The 20,544-nt window shown below is 41.4% G+C and overlaps 1 protein-coding gene across 1 annotated transcript in view; it reads right to left on the bottom strand.

Annotated features, from left to right (window-relative positions):
- Positions 1-19,975, bottom strand: part of ITGA4 (integrin subunit alpha 4) — a 95,522-nt gene extending 75,547 nt beyond the window's left edge. Inside the window, exons 1-2 of the mRNA XM_040227740.1 lie at positions 19,500-19,975; positions 19,040-19,161 (exon numbers count right to left, since the gene is read on the bottom strand). Of these exons, the coding sequence (XP_040083674.1) occupies positions 19,040-19,161; positions 19,500-19,696 (319 nt within the window). The 5' untranslated portion in view covers positions 19,697-19,975. The remainder of the gene's footprint in view (positions 1-19,039; positions 19,162-19,499) is intronic.
- Between the last annotated feature and the right edge of the window lie 569 nt (positions 19,976-20,544).

Raw genomic sequence — 20,544 nt, 5'->3', positions numbered from 1 at the left:
GTACCGCCCCCCCTCATCCTGAACTCCCCTCCCAACTCCTTCCCTGTCCCATCCTTTTGGGTTGTCCCAGGGCATTGGCTTTGAGTACCCAGCTTCATGCGTCGAACTTACACTGGAAAAGGCCCAAAAGTTTTTATACAGAAAAATAATGAATCATCATCTGTTTCTCAACTGAGTTCTCTTATTTGTTGATTTTAAAATAGAGACTAGAGAAACTCCTATCTCAGTAACTGTTTTCCAGGTCCACAGATTATTCCTCTTTGCATCCTTTCTGTTTTAGTTTTAGCTCTCAGGTGACATCACAGTGTCATCACTGCTCAGACTCTCATACTTAAGAGTCACACACTTAGATAATTCTAGAAAATGAACAAACACAGAGACTCCTGCTTATGTAAGTTTCTTCTCTCTACTTCGTAACACTGCTTCTGTCACAGGCAGCACCCAACAGCAACAATAATCTTGAGCTACTTTCAGCGCTGGTAACAAGGCAAAATCAGCTGGAAGAGCAGCTTATAAATCTCCACTACTGAGCTGGGTCTCTTCTTAATTTTGAGCAACTTTCCCCCTCTGCTTCTGCAGTGCTTGCAGAATCTTGGCAGAGGGGTCAGACCACATCACCAGCTTATGCTCTGCATCTCTCCAGAGCTTTCCCTTCACCTCTGTGCTCTGAGGCCACGCCTTTTCATGTGGTTCTTAGCTCTGACTGGATATCAAGATCAGCTGGGGAGTTCTGAACAAATACTGACACCTGGTCTAGACTTGATGTGCCCAGACTGAGATTCAGACCAGAATTTTTCACACAGTTCCCCAGGTAATGGTAGCATGCAGCTGGACTTATGAGCAACTGCTCTGCAATATACATGGTTTTGCCATTTCCTGTGTTATACAATACTTGAAAAGGAACTACTCCATTTAGAAAATGATAGTAATATCTTTTTGCCTTCCTTGGTTTCAACAAAACATTGAAATAGCATATCAAATGTTAAGCCAATTTTTTTCATTTGGAAATACAGTATTTATAATTTGGTCAGAAATGATGATTATGAGAACTGTCATGAGAAAGTTAATTCTCATGAATTTCCCTGACAGAACAACATAGATAAACAACATAGATAAACAGATGATCTTTATATTTTATCCAAATGTCATGCTGAAATGATTTATAATCTGGTTTTCAATTCAGCTCATACATTACTGATCTAAACTCTTAGTAAATCGAATCAGCTTCATAATTAAAAAAATGTACTTTACATGGTTTAACAGAAACGAGGTTGGTAGAAATTAATATGTGATAATTTTCCATGCTTTTATACAACTAGAATGACTAATTCTTAGCACAGTTGAATGCATTTTCCCAGTAGACATTAAAAAAAAAAAGCCACATGAAAACCATACTCCTTATTCTAAAAATTAAGTCCATCTTTCTCTTTCGTAGTTTTCCTCTTTCAATTTGTATTTGGGAAAGCAAATACAAAGATGTATGCTTACTATTTGGTTTTCATTTCCACTTACTGATTTTGTTTTAGTATGTACTTGAGTATATGAATATGAATAAGTAGTGATTTTGATAGATGGATACAAAGGATATCAGTACAAAGCCAATTAGGAACATTTTTTGCCATTCCCTCCACTTTTTTTTTCTGTTTTTCATGTCAGCTATTTTGGTGCTATTGTTTCAAGTGACAAAATATGACAGAGACTATGGGAGACTAGATATTAGCTCTTGAGTGTCACTTGATGAGGGAAGATTGACTGTTTCATTGACTGTGGCATTTCCACAGCACAGAACAGGGCCTTACATGCAGTAGGCAGGAACCAAATATTTGCAGAGGGAGGGAATTCTAATACCCACTTTTTCCACCACAAAATGCTCCACTAGAGGGTACTAGAGGTTGGACTCTTGAGAGACCCTTGGACAGCAATGAGATCAAATCAGTCAATCCTAAAGGAAATCAATCCTGAATATTCACTGGAAGGACTGATGCTGAAGCTCTAATACTTTGGCCACCTGATTTGAAGAGCCAACTCATTAGAAAAGACCCTGATGCTGGGAAAAGACTGAAAGCAGGAGGAGAAGGGAGCAGCAGAGGATGAGATGGTTAGATAGCATCACTGACTCAATGGACATGGATCTGAGCAAACTCCGGGAGATAGTAAACGACAAAGGAGCCTGGTGTGCTGCAGTCCATGGGGTCACAAAGAGCCAGACACGACTTAGCAACTGAAGAACAACAGAGGATACAACTACAAAATTTTCACCATTCAGGGACCTAAACTTTGGAGAGGTCTTCTTTCTTCCTACTATTCTCCCCTACTTCTCTTCCAAAACACTAGTCCCGTAAGTTTTAAGATAGTAACAGATGGTCTGAAGGAAAACAATGTTTGCAGGTTTGAAGATCTTTACAAAGTGCGATATGTGAGTAGGATGGTTTAGGATTGAGAATTAGGTGGCCTCCAGAGATGGCTGTCTCAGAGGGATTCTGCAAGGACTGTGGGCAGTAAATGAGGGGTGTGTGAAGGGCTTGGGCCAGAGCCTGGCAGAGAAAGCAGGCAAACATTAGTTGATGTTGACATTATTATTTTAAGGATTAAGCTAAAGATATGATTTGGAGAAGGAAATGGCAACCCACTGCAGTGTTCTTGCCTGGAGAATCCCAGGGATGGGGGAGCCTGGTGGGCTGCCATCTATGGGGTCGCACAGAGTCGGACACGACTGAAGCGACTTAGCAGCAGCAGCAGCAAAGATATGATTAGGGTACACATATGTCATGGCATATATCCTCCTCCATAACATTTGTGGCATATCACTGTCAGCGACCAACCTAGACAGCATATTAAAAAGCAGAGACATTACTTTGCCAACAAAGGTCCATCTAGTCAAGGCTATGGTTTTTCCAGTGGTCATGTATGGATGTGAGAGTTGGACTATAAAGAAAGCTGAGCACCAAAGAATTGATGCTTTTGAACTGTGGTGTTGGACAAGACTCTTGAGAGTCCCTTGGACTGCAAGGAGATCCAACCAATCCATCCTAAAGGAAATCAGTCCTGGGTGTTCATTGGAAGGACTGATGTTGAAGCTGAAACTCCAATACTTTGGCCACCTGATGCGAAGAGCTGACTCATTGGAAAAGACCCTGATGTGGAGAAAGATTGAGAGCGGGAGGAGAGGGGGACAACAGAGGATGAGATGGTTGGATGGCATCACCAACGCAATGGACATGGGTTTGGGTGAACTCCAGGAGTTGATGATAGACAGGGAGGCCTGGCATGCTGTGGTTCACAGGGTTGCAAAGAGTCAGACAGGAGTGAGCGACTGAACTGTCAGCAAGCCCTTACCATACACATTCAATTTATTTAATTCTCACAGCAGCAATGGAGGACCGTGCTAACAATCTCATTTCACAGGAGGAGAAATAGAATCTTAAAGAAGTAAAGATATTTGCCCAAATTCATGTGGCCAGCAAATGGAAAAGATTAGAATCAAGCATAAGAAATTTTAGAATGAAATACTGCCATTTGCAGCAACATGGATGGATCTCGAGATTATCGTATCAAGTGAAGTAAATCAGACAAAAATATATCAAGTATATGCAGAATCTAAAATATGATATTAAGGAATGTAGTTACAAAACAAAAACAGACTTACAGACATAGAAAACAAACTCATAGTTACCAAAGAGAAAAAGGTGGAGAAGGATAAATGAAGAGATTGGGATCAGCAGATCCAGATACAAACTATTATACATAAAAGAGACCAACAATAAGGTCCTACTGTACAGCACAAGATACTATATTCGATATCTTGCACTAAAACGTAATGGAAAAGAATTTTAAAAATCTTTTAGTAATTGAAGATCTCAAAGTAGTTACTTACTACAGATCTGGAGTATATACAATAGAACTGTACAGTTATTTCAAATGTATGAATTATCTGAATAAATTTCACTTTCTAATCTTTTCTGCCAGCTGAAAATGTGTAAAATTTCTAGTCAACTTTCTAGGGTTCATGAAAAATGTCAGTTTCTTGGTCCCTATCTTACCCTGATCTTTTCCTCAGTTTAGATCAATTCTCAATACTTTGGCATTTCCACTGAGGAATGAGCAAGAGGTAAGACCAGACTCAAAGGTCTTCCTGTAGCCTTTTGACAGCTTGAGTGACACACTGTGGGTAGGGCAGCTTGGAACTTTTGGATGCAATGACAAGTGTTTATCTGCCTGTGTCACCGGCTTAATCAGTTCAGACATTCGATTGGGGCTCTCAGAGTGGTCTTCTGGATACTAAGACAACACACATATTGGTCTGATCTTTCAAAACATGACATAATTTTCAAGTTTTAGAAAAATAGTGAAAGACCTTACTTCCATCAATTCCTTTTTTTAACATGAAGTTCTAGTCTATTGAAAGATTAGTCCTATATATTTCAAACTCTTCCACTCTAAATTTTTCTCAAATTATCCTGACAAACAAATGACTCTTCTTCTATGTTCTATAAAGCGTCGTTCATTCAATATTTCTGTATTTGTAGAAGCAGCAATTACTGAGTGAAACAGAATACAGAAAAGACATATGGGATTAAAAGCAAACATACCAATTCAAATATGACCAGAATACAAGGCCTACCATTGGAGGGTTATAAAAATTACGGAAAATGTATGCCTGTGCATGCAAGACTTTCTGGCACCTAGTAGGTGTTCAATAAATGAGTGGTAAACGCTTCCACTCCCCTTGTACCCACATTGCATTGATGTGGACATACCAGCAGAGGGAGCTCACGGTGCTGTGAGGTTGGATCAGCAGCATTCCTTAAGCTCTGTAAGCCAAAGGGCCCCTTGTTTTTATTTCTTACTGCTAAGTCACTTCAGTCGTGTCCGACTCTGTGCGACCCCATAGACGGCAGCCCACCAGGCTCCCCCGTCCCTGGGATTCTCCAGGCAAGAACACTGGAGTGGGTTGCCATTTCCTTCTCCAATGCATGAAAGTGAAAAGTGAAAGTGAAGTCGCTCAGTAGTGCCCGACTCTTAGCAACCCCATGGACTGCAGCCCACCAGGCTCCTCCATCCATGGGATTTTCCACGCAAGAGTACTGGAGTGGGGTGCCATTGCCTTCTCCGTTTTATTTCTTATCAAACACTAATTACTAAACTCACTAGATTATGATTATTATATTAAACTGTGTACTTTTCCCACACATCTAATAAAATGTGGTGGTGATGTTTCTAAAAGGTAACAGTGATGTTCATGAATTTAACAGCTAAAACAACAATTGAGTAATGGAAAGTAAACCACTCCAGTTCTAGAGGAGATATGAGACATGAAAGTACTAAACTTCCAAGAGCATTTCCACCAACGCATCTCGTGGCACTCAAGGATCGAAGCATCAAATGAATATCAAAATTAGAAACAATTCTTGATGTATCTTCAAGTGTCATGCTTTTAGACTTAGTAATACAAATCTGATAATGATGGAGAATCATGCTGTTTATATAAGAACAGTTCCTATAATCATAGGCCTGAAAAAACCAGCTATTCCAGTCTTCTAGGTCATTTTATTTTAATTATAGTATTTTACAATTTTATTTATTTTACTTTGTTGTATTTAGGAAGAGTTCCACACAGAGGTGAATGCATTCAGGCAGCAGAGTCAAGCTTGATGGTTGCAATTGTATAAATCTGAGTTGACCCTGAGTCATCACTAGACTTCTGAGCCCTAGAAAACCATTCTGCTTGTGAGCCTGAATCTAAGATAAGGGTTTCCCTTCAAGTGCCTTGGGTCCAAACTTCTTCACATTCCTATAGAAAACCTATACAGGTCTTTTTACTAAGTAGAGCGGAAAAATGTACAGCAACTGATATATCTGCCAAGCATAGTGTAAAGAAGGAATGTTGTCTTATAATAATTATTAAAATAACACTTATTAAATGCTTCTCATGTAATAGGCACACTTTTAACATATGTGAACATATATATTAAGTCATTTAATTTTCCTTATATCCCTTAAAGGTGGGTATTATTATCATTATCCCAATTTTATAGATGGAGAAGCTGAAAGAAAGGGAGAATAAGCACCTTGCCCAAAGTCACTAAACTTAAAAGTGGGGGAAGGAAAGAGTCAAGCCCACACTGTCATCCACTACCCTATACCACTTTACAGTGATTTGCTATGAGTACTTCACCATTAATCAGCAAATGAAACCAAGTATTGGCACTATTAATAATCCTATTCTAATTCTATTTCGTTATAACTTATATTTTAACATCCAACGTTAGAAAATAAGGAAAAACAACTCTCTGTTTCCATGGTTTTCAATTAATCTCTTAGACTTAAGGAGTCATTTGAAAAAGCATCACTAATATAAAAGTACCATTTCATTTGAAAAAGTATCACTAATAGTATAGAGTTGTTCTTTGAAACAAAAACAGTATAAAAATGTGATCAGAAAAGCACTCCAGGGAAACCTGCCCTCACTTAATGCTCACTGGTCAATACTGACATTCTGAGCTTGGTTTTGGAATTCACAGGGTAGGATGGAGGAGGAGGTCAGGATGATAATAAAGCTCAAAAATATGAGAAAAGTAAAAATCAGTCAGGGAGTCCATGGCATCATTCTGTACCAGTCAGTGTAGAATCAGACCAAGATGAGGGGTTCCTGACAACAGAGGACAACTTTTCATTCAAAGTTTAAAGGGGGGGATAAATGTTGCAGAGACAATGCACAATGATTTTCAGACAAAATAATGATATTCTAACAAATACTAAAAAATGGTCCCAAGAGAACAGAGAATAGCATTGAGGTTAGGTAGACCTAGAATGATTTCACAGAGGGTAGATACTGACAAGAGACTTCTACCTAGAATATAATTTTAAAAGGACATGTCTAATCCACTTCTCATAATATTTCCAGCAAAAGAGATTTGACAACTATGTCTATACTCTGAACAATTCATTGTGAATTACAGTATTTCATAGAAATTATATGAAAGAGATGACTAATTGTTTTAAAATCATTTAAAATCCTGGGGGATAAACTGAGGACGTCAGAACTAACACGCAGCATTACCGAACCCAGTCCTGTCCCCTGCAAGTCCACTTCCATGTTCTAATTTGATATTGCCAACTACTCCTAAAATTAAAATTCCACCAATTTTAAAGACAGTCCATTCTAGACTTCCTATCTCAGGAGTGCATATTCTTTAGACTGTCCAGTGTAAGTGGGCAGAGTCTGGAATGCAAGACTGGCCTAGACCTCTGGGAAAAATGCTGAGCTAAGTCACGTCAGTCATGTCCGACTCTGTGAGACCCCAGAGACGGCAGCCCACCAGGCTCCCCATCCCTGGGACTGCTGAAACACACAGCAAATCCCAGAAGACCCCACCCAAATCTGAGACGTGTATTCATCCATTTCACATTCATTGAGACTCTACTATGTGCTCATCAAAACTGGCCAGAACTGACTCGATTACTCATGTCCATTTTTCCAAAATACTTTCATTATCCAGCTTCTTCTCCCTATTGTGCATATCTATCATTATGCTTGTGACATTTCTCATAAGTACTTATCTGTTTACCTGTTATTCCTGTAACTGAGTTCTTTGAAGGCTTTAGGCATCTTGGCCAACTTTCTACTCCAAGTACCAACATAAGTAATGGATAACATTTATTTAACAAATGAAGGAAGAACCCAAGGATGAACTCTTCCTTTATTATATCTGGCACCAATATTTTCTCACTCCTCACCCCTCTGAAGTCTGGCATTACCACTAAAACAGGTCTTTCCAAGGTTCTTAACAAACCAATTCTTTCTAAATCCAAAGAATCCTCCTAGGCTCTTACCTAGCTTGACCTCTTGACCTCTTTTGATATGCCAACCACTCACCTCTTCTCAAAATCTCCCATTCTTCAACTTCCATAATGCCACATTGACCTGATTCCCTGGCTACCCCTTCGGCTTTTCCTCCTGTCTATTTTTCTGGCTCTTTTTTTTAATCCAGTGGTTCTTAACCATGGATGAATACTAGAGTCATCTGGGGGCCTCTGGAAACTCCCAATGCCCTACTAAAGATTCTTCGCACAACTCCAACATGTGTGGGTGAAGCTTTTCCACACCACCACCAAGAAATTCTCTGATACTAGGCGGGGGTCCTGAAATCCAACTTGTAATTATAATATTATCTACCTGGAGATAATGTCAGATCCCACCAATTAAGGGTTCAGTTCTGCAAGCTCCTTGACAAAGGTCTAAGTACTAATTTTTTAAATTTAACTCCAGAAGCAAAAGCAACAAAAGCAAAAATAAATAAGTGAGTCTACATCATACTACAAACTTTCTGCACAGTAAAGGAAACCATCAACAAAACGAAAAAGCAACCTACTGAATGAGAGAAAATATGGAGCAGAACGATATAAAAACATGCCCAGCATCACTGATCATCAGGGAAATGCAAATGAAAGTCACAAGGAGCTATCACCTCACACCTGTTAGAGTGGCTATCATCAGTAAGACAAGAGATAACCAATGTTAGTGAGGGTGTGGAGAAAAAGGCTGTGCATTGTTGGTGGGAATGTAAACTGGGACAGCCACTATGGAAACAGCATGGAGGTTCCTCAAAAAATTAAAAATAGAACTACCATAGTTCTAACAATTCCAACAATACTTTTGGGTACATATCCAAAGAAAAGGAAAACACAACTAAAAATAGCATAATGTACCACCCCCCCCCATATTTACTGCAGTATTATCTGTAATAGCCAAGATGGGAAATAACCTAAGTGTTCAATGAAGAGTGAGTGGATGAAGAACTGCAGTATATATATATAATACATATATAATATATATTAATATACTATATATATATACTATATATATTATAATATATAATATATATACTGTATTATAATGTATATATATAATTATATATATATAATATATATTTAATGTAATGGGGTATCATTCAGCCATAGAAAAGAATGTAGTCTTGTCTGCAACAACATGACTGAGCTGTGATGACATGCTAAGTGAACTAAGTCAGAGAAAGATACTCTATGATCTTGCTTATATGTGGAATCTAAAAAAAAAAAAGCTCAGAGAGAGAACAGATATGTGGCTGCCAGAGGTGGGGGCAGGGAGGGAGAAATGGGTGAAGGAAACCAAAGGGTTAAAAACAGAAAAAAGTAAATACAGTACATTACTGAACAACACTGAAAAATACCTTACTATCACCCAGCAATTTGTGATTATTTTCTATAGGACTGGGAAATTTAGGCAACTTTAATAAATTCACATAAAACTTCCTCAATGGGTAACGGAACTTTTAGAAGAAACTTGAAAGGTAAAAATGCACTGGGAGCATGTTTAACAGCTGACTTACAATACATGAAGTATTTTAAAAAGACGATTTTCTTTCCATATCACCCCCCAGCACACGTTTCAGATGTCAATCTCAAGCGCACTGGCTATTGAAGTTTCCATCAATGTTTTCCTTTGGTTTGATTAATTTGCAAGTGTGGCTCACAGAACTCAAGAGAACCATTTTCCTCACTAGACTGTCAGTTTATGATAAAAGGAGTAACTTAGGAACAGCTGGATGGAAGAGACACACGGGGCAAGCACGGGAAACGTGAAGAGAGCTCCCAGCCCTCTCTGAGTGCACCACTAGTCCTAAAGCCCCACATGCTCACAAGTCCTGTCCTTTTGGGCTTTTATAGAGGTTTCACTGCATAGCCATGAGTGATTAAATCATTCGCCATTGGCAACTGCTTCAGCCTCCAGCCCCTCTTCTCCGGCTGGTGTCAGGGGGACAGGTATGAAAGTTCCAATCCTCTGATTATACAGTGTGCTCTACTGGCAACCAGTCACATCCTTTGGTACTAAAGTCACCTCATTAACCTAACAAAAGACATATTTATCACTCTATAAAACTCCAAGGGTTCTAGGATCAGTTCAGTTCAGTTGCTCAGTCGTGTCCAATTCTTTGCGACCCCATGAACCACAGCACGCCAGGCCTCTCTGTCCATCACCAACTCCCGGAGTTCACTCAGACTCACGTCCATCGAGTCAGTGATGCCATCCAGCCATCTCATCCTCGGTCGTCCCCTTCTCCTCCTGCCCCCAATCCCTCCCAGCATCAGGGTCTTTTCCAGTGAGTCAACTCTTCGCATGAGGTGCCCAAAGCACTGGAGCTTCAGCTTTAGCATCATTCCTTCCAAAGAAATCCCAGGGCTGATCTCCTTCAGAATGGACTGGTTGGATCTCCTTGCAGTCCAAGGGACTCTCAAGAGTCTTCTCCAACACCACAGTTCAAAAGCATCAATTCTTCAGTGCTCAGCCTTCTTCACAGTCCAACTCTCACATCCATACATGACCACTGGAAAAACCATAGCCTTGACTAGATGGACCTTAGTCGGCAAAGTAATGTCTCTGCTTTTGAATATGCTATCTAGGTTGGTCATAACTTTTCTTCCAAGGAGTAAGCGTCTTTTAATTTCATGGCTGCAGTCATCATCCACAGTGATTTTGGAGCCCCCCAAAATAAAGTCTGACACTGTTTCCACTGTTTCCCCATCTATTTGCCATGAAGTGATGGGACTGGATGCCATGATCTTAGTTCTCTGAATGTTGAGCTTTAAGCCAACTTTTTCACTCTCCACTTTCACTTTCATCAGGAGGCTTTTTAGCTCCTCTTCACTTTCTGCCATAAGGGTGGTGTCATCTGCATATCTGAGGTTATTGATATTTCTCCCGGCAATCTTGATTCCAGCTTGTGTTTCTTCCAGTCCAGCGTTTCTCATGATGTACTCTGCATAGAAGTTAAATAAGCAGGGTGACAATATACAGCCTTGCCGTACTCCTTTTCCTATTTGGAACCAGTCTGTTGTTCCATGTCCAATTCTAACTGTTGCTTCCTGACCTGCATATAGATTTCTCAAGAGGCAGGTCAGGCGGTCTGGTAGTCCCATCTCTTTTAGAATTTTCCACAGTTTACTGTGATCCACACAGTCAAAGGCTTTGGCATAGTCAATAAAGCAGAAAGAGATGTTTTTCTGGAACTCTCTTGCTTTTTCCATGATCCAGCGAATATTGGCAATTTGATCCCTGGTTCCTGTGCCTTTTCTAAAACCAGCTTGAACATCAGGAATTTCACCATTCACATATTGCTGAAGCCTGGCTTGGAGAATTTTGAGCATTACTTTACTAGTGTGTGAGATGAGTGCAATTGTGCGGTAGTTTGAGCATTCTTTGGCATTGCCTTTCTTTGGGATTGGAATGAAAACTGACCTTTTCCAGTCCTGTGGCCACTGCTGAGTTTTCCAAATTTGCTGGCATATTGAGTGCAGCACTTTCACAGCATCATCTTTCAGGATTTGAAATAGCTCAACTGGAATTCCATCACCTCCACTAGCTTTGCTCATAGTGATGCTATCTAAGGCCCACTTGACTTCACATTCCAGGATGTCTGGCTCTAGATGAGTGATCACACCATCGTGATTGTCTGGGTCATGAAGATCTTTTTTGTACAGTTCTTCTGTGTATTCTTGCCACCTGTTCTTAATATCTTCTGCTTCTGTTAGGTCCAGACCATTTCTGTCCTTTATCGAGCCCATCTTTGCATGAAATGCTCTCTTGGTATCTCTAATTTTCTTGAAGAGATCTCTAGTCTTTCCCATTCTGTTCTTTTCCTCTATTTCTTTGCACTGATGGCTGAAGAAGGCTTTCTTATCTCTTCTTGCTATTCTTTGGAACTCTGCATTGAGATGCTTATATCTTTCCTTTTCTCCTTTGCTTTTTGCTTCTATTCTTTTCACAGCTATTTGTAAGGCCTCCCCAGACAGCCATTTTGCTTTTTTGCATTTCTTTTCCATGGGGATGGTCATTAACCTAACACAAGACATATTTATCACTCTAGAAAACTCCAAGGGTTCTAGGATCACTGTGCCAGAAATGGGGTTGAAGACCAAATATATATTCTTGCTATAAATCACAATATCTAACCTAGCTAGACCCACTCCCAGAGAGTTTATTAGTTTAGGAGAAGGCCACCAGCACTGGGCTCCTTAAAGCTTGGCAGAAGAATCTAGGTTGCAGCTAGAGTTGCCCAATATTTTTTAAGCTGCTTCTCAAATGGCAGGAGTCCTATGGGATCTCTTCTGGGTCCAATGATCCATTCAACCTAGAACATTCCTAGGTTAAATTCATTAACTTCCATGGCTTTGATTGCCATCTCTATGCCAATTACCTTCAACTCTGAACTGCCTATATAGACCTCTCCTGCCCACCAGGCCCATACATCCAACTGATTACCAGGTATCTATTTTTACATCTCACGGGACATAGCACCATCATCTGTCCAACAGCCCAAGTCAGAACCTTGGGTAACGTCTTTGAAATCTTCTTCCTGTTCATCTCTCTCATTTACTAATTACATAGTCCAGGTCACAGGGACCCGCTCTGCAGACAAACAGCAGACTTCACCACTGTCTAAATCCACGGCCAGGACAGACACCATGGACCTTCTGCAGATCTTGCCAGCTCTTGTCCCACACGTACTAGTGTTCACTGATACCATACTCCCTTTTCCCTGTCCCTGAGGAGCCCAGGAACTGCCCTAACAGCCAGCCCAGGCCTCTGTGGCTACCCTGGTGTGAGAGGCTAGCCAACTGAGCTCTTCTTTGTACCCACCAAAGCCAAAGTACATGATGCCTGCCTCCACCCCAGCGGCCAATGTCACCCTCAGGCCCACGCTCAAGGTTCGGCCATGCAGCTGTGAGCCTGCAGGTCACCAGCCTGCTGCCCATCATCCCGCTTCACTGCTGTGCACACATCCGGGGAGAGCACACTAACAGCCGGGGCCCCTGTAGTTTCCTGTGGGTCTGCATCAGACCCTGCCTCTGTCACTGCTCAGCACCACCATGCCCGCTGGAGCCAACACCACCCTCTGTGCATCTGTGCCCCCCAGCCCAACACCCAGCCCCAGCCTCCACTGCGCTGTGCACATGCGGAGGAAGAGTGTGTGACCGCAAAAGAGCGTGCTGACAGCCAGTGCTTCTGCAGCTGCCAGAGAATTCACCAAGTTGTAACACAGTAATCCCTGCTCGCTTCTCTAATCTACACGGCTTCACATGCCACAGTTCAATTGTATGCTCTTTTCTTTCCATCCAAAGATATCGCCCTCTCAAAGACCCCAGGGTGTTTATACACACTTTGCTCTGTCCAGCACCCTTTCCCATAATGTCTTCCTCTGAGATAACTGATTTTTTTCCCTCAATTTTCCACTAGAATTCCTTAGGAAGACATCACCTTATTCTCCTAACTAGATTAGATTGTTTCACCATACTTTCCTACAATAACCCAACCTATAGACTGCTTCCCTGGTGGCTCAGAGGCTAAAGCATCTGCCTGGAATGCAGGAGACCTGGGTTCGATCCCTGGGTTGGGAAGATCCCCTGGAGAAGGAAATGGCAACCCTCTCCAGTACTCTTGCCTGGAAAATCCCATGGACGGAGGAGCCTGGTAGGCTACAGTCCATGGGGTCACAAAGAGTCGGACATGACTGAGCGACTAAACTATACACTGCAAACCCCTTGAGGCAAGGGCTGTGTTCCTTTTGTGAGCCCAGGTTCCAGCACTTAGGCATCCCTCAGGAAATGACCAAATGAACCAATGACCCACATGCACAATGGATCACCATACTTGGCCCAAGAACTGTGACCAAAGGGAGATATTTTTTAGCCATTAGAAATATCACCCAGTGGTCAAGTAAACTTTTGGCAATAAATAAAATGCATTTTAGAAAACCTCATCTCTCAAACCAGGTGGAAGCCATTCTTTTAGAGATGGAGTCTGGGAAATTATTGGAAATCAGGAAACTTAATTCTTTTAATATGATAGTTTATGAGTTTCTCTGTCTTAATGTTGTACATAATTAGCATAACAAACCTCTCTTCAATGATGATTTTTCAAAATGGCCAGTCTGTGTCAACATCAGCTTCATAAGCTACAATTTAAAGAGTATTGCAAATAAGAAAGAAAAGTTATCAAGAACATATTTGATGTTTCAACAGTGAGTGGTCTGTCTTTTAATCTTAAGCTAATAATTCCTACAAATCAGGCAGAAGTGAGAATGAAGTAATCATTAGTCAAATGACACAGATGCTAATTAACTTAACCTCTTGCAAATAGGTTATATAATTTCCAGAAAGAAATCTGAAGGGAAATAATGATGACTAATTTGTAATAAACCATTGTTCTCTCTAGTAAGAAAAAGAGGGACAAGAAGGGAGCTTAAAGGTCTAGTAATTATACAACACTGATCTAGAAAAGTGAAAATCCTATTTACTTTACATATAGACATTGGGAAAGCACTTGCTAAAAAGTCAGTGTTATTTTACATAGGGAAGTTATGTTTTTCTAAAACAGTGCTCTCCAATAGAAACATAATGCAAGTTACATATGAAATAATTTTTACACTAGTCACATTAAAAAGTAACAAGGAATAAGCAAACTTAATGTTAATATTTTCTTTAACCTAATGCATCTAAAATATTCTCATTTAAATACTCAATTGATATTAACTTCAAACTATTTATTTCAACATATGGTCAATACCTAAAAAATCAAGAGATTATATATATATAATCTCTTTTTTGTACTAAGTCTTCAATACCCAGATGTAATCTGTATTATAGGACCTCTCACTACAAACTAGCCACATTTCATGTACTCAATAGCCATATGTAGCTGGTGGCTACTATATTAGACAATAATTATATAATTTTATGTATTTTGTATACATTTCATGTACATTATATAACAAAACTATAACCTTTATTATCCAGACAAGTGTGCATTTGTTCAAGTCTGTATGGGCATACAAACACACATGTATAATGCTATTAGTAGCTATCAGTATAAAGCTATTGGCAGCAAGTTAAAAGTAATGAAAGATCTAGAGAGTATGTCTTTTGAAAGATGAAATAAAGACAATCTTTTTAATACAATTTTACAGTCATTTACATATTTTATTATCTTTTCCCTTCAAATATTGGTGACCATGAATGGACTATCATTAAATACATAAACAAAGTCATTACTTGTAATGCCTTAATTTAGCAACCGTGTTCAAAGTTTCCTTTTAAAAAAACCTAGCAAGGATGCAGAGCACCTGCGTAGAAAACCAACTGAAACTGGAAATCACTATGGCCTCCGCAGACACAGAGTCTTCACGGACAAGTTTCGATTCAGACCTCCTATAGGCAGACTACCTTCCTCTGGTTCACAGAGGGCAGTACCAAGGAAGTGAGCAGGAAAAATACCTCTTAGGTAGGCAGGGAGGTGGAAGGAGCCTGTCTGCACGCAGGAAGAAATACGTCTCTTCTACAGTCAATTCACTTCACTAAAAGGGGTACCTGACTCTCAACATCTCATCCCCTGAACTCTCGAGATAAACAGGCATTTGCTGCTCACTTCTGATTCCGACTACACTGAACATACCACAGTATGGGATAATATCATGCACAACAGAGAAGGGGGGTTAGGAGGTAGGGGGAAGGGGATTGACGTCCTCTTTTGAAGGAAGGAATCTATCTGAATGAAACTTTGAAAATCTTAGACCTGAAGACTAGTCCATGTGTACAGCACTTTGAATTGTACAGGAGATGAGCGTTATTTTAAGGGATCTTTCAACTTCATCTCCTTGATAGCAAATCAGGACATGAATGAAAGAAAACGTCCTATGACATGGATATCATAGCTCAATATTTAGTTATTATAAGATATTTTTGGTTGAGCCAACAAAAAATATTTTTTCACTGTGTTTCAACTGTTATCTTTTCATTTATACATTTAACTTTTGGTTTCATCTATTAATTGTATTGATAACCTCACCATGCCTACAACAGATAACATGCAGATATAGATTTAAGTAGAAAACAGAGATAAAAATAAACTAATATATTTTTAATATAAATTTATTTATTTTAATTGGAGGTTAATTACTTTACAATATTCTTACACTGTTGGTGGGAATGCAAACTAGTACAGCCACTATGGAGAACAGTGTGGAGATTCCTTACAAAACTGGAAATAGAACTGCCTTATGACCCGGCAGTCCCACTGCTGGGCATACACACCAAAGAAACCAGAATTGAAAGAGACACATGTACCCCAATGTTCATCGCAGCACTGCTTATAATAAACTAATCTTTTTTGAATGTCAGTTAAATGTAAGATAGTGAGCTAAGCATTGTCCATACATTTGAGACAGAACAACTAAAACCATCTTATACAGATGATTGTGTGTGTATATTTTTTCCTTGACAATTCTTCATAAAGAATACTACATAATCTACAAACCTGAGAATTTTAAAAAGCCTTTAGTTACCAATTTATTGTTTCCAGTGTTAACTTTCTAGACATTATCCTCAATCCCTTATTTTACAGCTTCAAGTTACTTCTGAGATTGCTCTGAATTGAAACATACAATTTCTTCATATAAGGAAGATGCATTGTTTAAAATGTTATATGAGAAGTAATTTCAGTCAACTCTTTTGCAAATGTTCAAAAATGTGCAAATGTTCTACTACTATAGCCATCAGTGTTTCTACCAGTTGATTGACTAGAAATCTTGTCGTCTGCCTTTCATGTCAGTAAATACATTTTTTATTGATCAAAAATCTTAAAGTTGAAAATATCCCTTTGACTTATCATTTCTAGTTAATTCTCTTATTGACCAATCAGGTTTATAACATTCAAGCTTATACTTTGCTTTATTCATTTATCCACCCAATAAATCTTTATTTAATGCATGCTTGCTGTACATCTACCAGGCACACATTTCTCCATGGATATTTCTGTAGTCACTTCCTATGTTCCATGTGTCCAGAGAATTTAGGCTTTCCTACAATTTTGACAGATTTTTTTTATTATCTTAAATTTTAATACAATATTGTGACCGGATCTTTCTAGTTAAATACAGACATCTAGAAATAGATCCAGTGCCATTCCAGACAGGAAGTAGGGGATAAATACCAGTGGTTGTAATGTCATGAATCAGGAAACTATGACAGGACAGCAAAATAAAACATTTCCCTCCTGAGACCTTGTCAAGATCCTCTGGCAGATCAAAGCTGTCTGCTCTGCTCCCTAATTCTTCATCCCTCGTCTCTTAGGCAAAGACAATTATGCTTTGCAGAGTTAATCCAAATGCATAGGTCTATGAATGTGTTATGCTTTCCTAGTCTGCCTTTTGGGATGGAAGATGCTTAATAAGAGGGTGGGACTTACTCTATGCAGTGCAGACAACTCCTAAACTCTTATGGTTGCTCTCTGAGTCAAAAATAAAATTCCATTATGTGCATATTATATTTGAATTTACTGTCAATGAAGGGAAGAAGTATTCCAGTTTGAGAAAAAGGAAAGACTACTATGTAAAAAAAGGGGAGAGGGTATTAAAGATGCAGTGACTAACTTATCCCCAAAGCCCATGGATAATAAAGATAAATAGAAAAAAGGTACTAAGTATAACCATTTATTCACCATTCAAGGGTGACTCACCAGCTCAGCAGACACCATGTTGGACTCTTCAGTGAATTTTATTTGCATTGAAGATGTATACATGACTGGAAATGGCTTGGACTTTGGACCCGAGCAGGCCTTTTCCACTAGTCATGCATGGATGTGAGAGTTGGACTATAAAGAAAGCTGAGCACCAAAGAATTGATGCTTTTGAAATGTGGTGTTGGAGAAGACTCTTGAGAGTCCCTTGGACTGCAAGGAGATCCAAGCAGTCCATTCTGAAGGAGATCAGTCCTGAATATTCATTGGAAGGACTGATGCTGAAGCTGAAACTCCAATACTTTGGCCACCTGATGTGAAGAACTGACTTACCGGAAAAGACCCTGATCCTGGGAAAGATTGCAGGCTAGAGGAAAAGGGGACGACAGAGGGTGAGATGGTTGGATGGCCTCACCAACTGGATGGACATGAGTGTGAGCAAGCTCCAGGAGTTGGTAATAGACAGGGAAGCCTGGCATGCTGCGATTCATGGGGTCACAAAGAGTTGGACACGACTGAGTGACTGAACTGAACTGAGGCCTAACTTTGACTTGCAGTCCCATCTTCCACTCACTAGCTGAGTAACTTTAAAAAATGTCCTTGCAACACTCTGAACCACAGAGTCCTCACATGTAAAGTAAGAACAACGCCACCCATGGCCCAGTGTTATTTTCTGGAAAAGAAGCAACATATAGGGCAGTTCCTAACAATGTTTGAAGCAATATAGGGTCTGAATTAATATTAGTTCCTCTTTCTTCCCCCATGTGTCTGTGCAAAGCAAATTTGCTGTTGACTTTGAAACATGAATTTTCTTCAGAATGCATTTTTCAAATTGTCACAAATCTAATAAGACATTAAGAAATCAAGAGTCTTTGAAGAGAAAAATTAATAATTATACATTAAACCTCATTTTATTAATACTTCTATTAACAGTGGAGATGCCAATTTTTTGTGTGCTCTCCTTTTATATTTCATATCTTAAGTAAAACTATATTATTTTCTTTTTAAGTCCTTAGGCTAAATGACAGGGTATGGGATCAATTCCAACTGCTATTCCTGATCTGCCCCTTAGCCTGTTCTTTAACAAGGTTGATAGGTCAAAGATGGAAATAAAATTCTCGTCTTGGCTTCGCTGGATCCTGTCATTAATGTGCTGAGAGATTTTAAGATGTGTTTTACACATGGGGGGTGGGGGCAGGAGGAGGGAGAGAGGGAGAGGTGAAGAGAAGGTCTAAGGAGGTGTAAGAAATTTTCCTTCTACATAGTTTTGTCAGAATACTACAATCACTGTCATAAGCAAAAGGAAGAAAAACATTGACAGAAAGGAGACCTCTTTTATGTTAAGAAGGGAACGTGGTGTTGAGTTAACAGTGAAAATCATCCCCTTTAAATGAGAATAGGCAGTACAAGTTTTTTCCAGGACTTGTCTACCGTGGGGTCCACACGAGTGGGGTGAGGGCTTACTAGCTCCTGTCCTCAGATCCCACTCACCTAGCTGGAGCTGTTCGCAGGTCCTGGCTGGATTCTTCCCGATCTTGCATCTGTAAATCGCCCCAGGTTTGATCACTGAAGTGTTGGAGAGCCAGTTGGCAGTGGGCGCCCCGACTACGAGCCTAAGAAGAGAAACGCGCACGTGGGTGCAGATGTTAGCCTTGCTGCCCACTAAACCCCGGGTCTCCCCAGAGGCAGCCGGGCCGCTCCCGCCACCTCTTCCTCCGCCCACCACCCCAGCACTCAACCCGCCACCCCAAACTTCAGGGCCTGGCGCCAGAACGCACCCCGGCTGCTGCCACCCCAAGATGAGTTCGTTTCCCAAGCACTTCTCCAGCGAGCTGGGTTCCCTCCTGCCTTCTCTAGAGGGAGGAAAGTTTGAATCAGGCAGGGAATCCCTGAGGCGCTTTTTGCTAGCTGCTCTGAAATGCCAAAGGCTCCCGCGTCCGACCCTACTCACCATCGGTTCTCCCCGTGGCTGTGCAGCACCACCGAGTAGCCGAACAGGGTGTTGGGGGGCCCCTTGTAGAGCAGCGCACTCTCCGTGTCCACGTTGTAGGGGCGCCCGGTCGGGACTCCCGAGCACAACAGAAACATCACCGCCTCCCAGACGGCGGCCCCTCGGGGGCCCGGCCCTCGCCTCGCTTCCACAGCCATGAGCTCTCGGAGGGGAACATTCAACACTCAACCGCCACTCTCCGTCCCAAAGTTGCGCGGGATGCGACGGCTGGCCGAGGGGAAGGGCGCCCCAAGAGAAGAGGCTCAGCGTGTCCGGCGCCGGCGGGCGGGAGGGAAGAAGGGAGGGAGGAGGGCAGGGACCAAGAGAGGGAGGGGAAGTCGGGCTGCGGCGGGCGGAGCAATCCGAGGTGGCAAGGGATGCGACGCGCCCGCCGATCCCCACGCTGGTTTCTGCGGCCGGGAGGTGCGGTGATCGTGAGTCCCGGGACGCGGGCCTCTGGGTGGGGTGCCGGACGTGGTGCGGAGTCGCAGGACCCAGCGCGGACTCCCAGGACCCAGCGCTGACTCCGGCACGCTGACTGCAGGGGGCGCTAGGGGACCTTGGCTGCGCAGCGCGCGCCCAGGCCGGGCCTCCCGGCGCTGCAGGAGTTGAGCTGGACGAGGCCAGGGCTTCGCCTTTAACCGCGGTTGGGGCCTCAGTCCTACTGACTGCGCGCGCCCCACTATGAGCGCTGAGGCTCCTGCCCGGTGTGGCCCAGAGGCCAGCCACAAACCTGGGCACCGCATGGACTGCGAAGGAACTGTCCTGAACCTTCGTTGCTAATTCAGCACTACACCTGGTTTGGGGGGCGGGGGGTTAATAAGCAACCACTAGAAAAATTAACCAGGGAGCCACACACACACACACGCAGAACACTCCCTGAAGGCGCCCAAGATACATTTTGGTGAAAAAGACGTTATGGTATTTAAGACTTCCACTTCCTTCCTCTCCGTACTTCCTCTTTAGTCCGGGCTGCTTGCTTGGAGCAGTGGCTCTAGCTGAAAGG

The sequence above is a fragment of the Oryx dammah genome, unplaced genomic scaffold (genome assembly GCF_014754425.2).
Source record: "Oryx dammah isolate SB20612 unplaced genomic scaffold, SCBI_Odam_1.1 HiC_scaffold_27, whole genome shotgun sequence".
Classification (NCBI taxonomy): Eukaryota; Metazoa; Chordata; class Mammalia; order Artiodactyla; family Bovidae; genus Oryx; species Oryx dammah.
The sequence above is the reverse complement of the archived record's forward strand: the minus strand, read 5'-3'. Positions and strand labels throughout refer to the sequence as shown.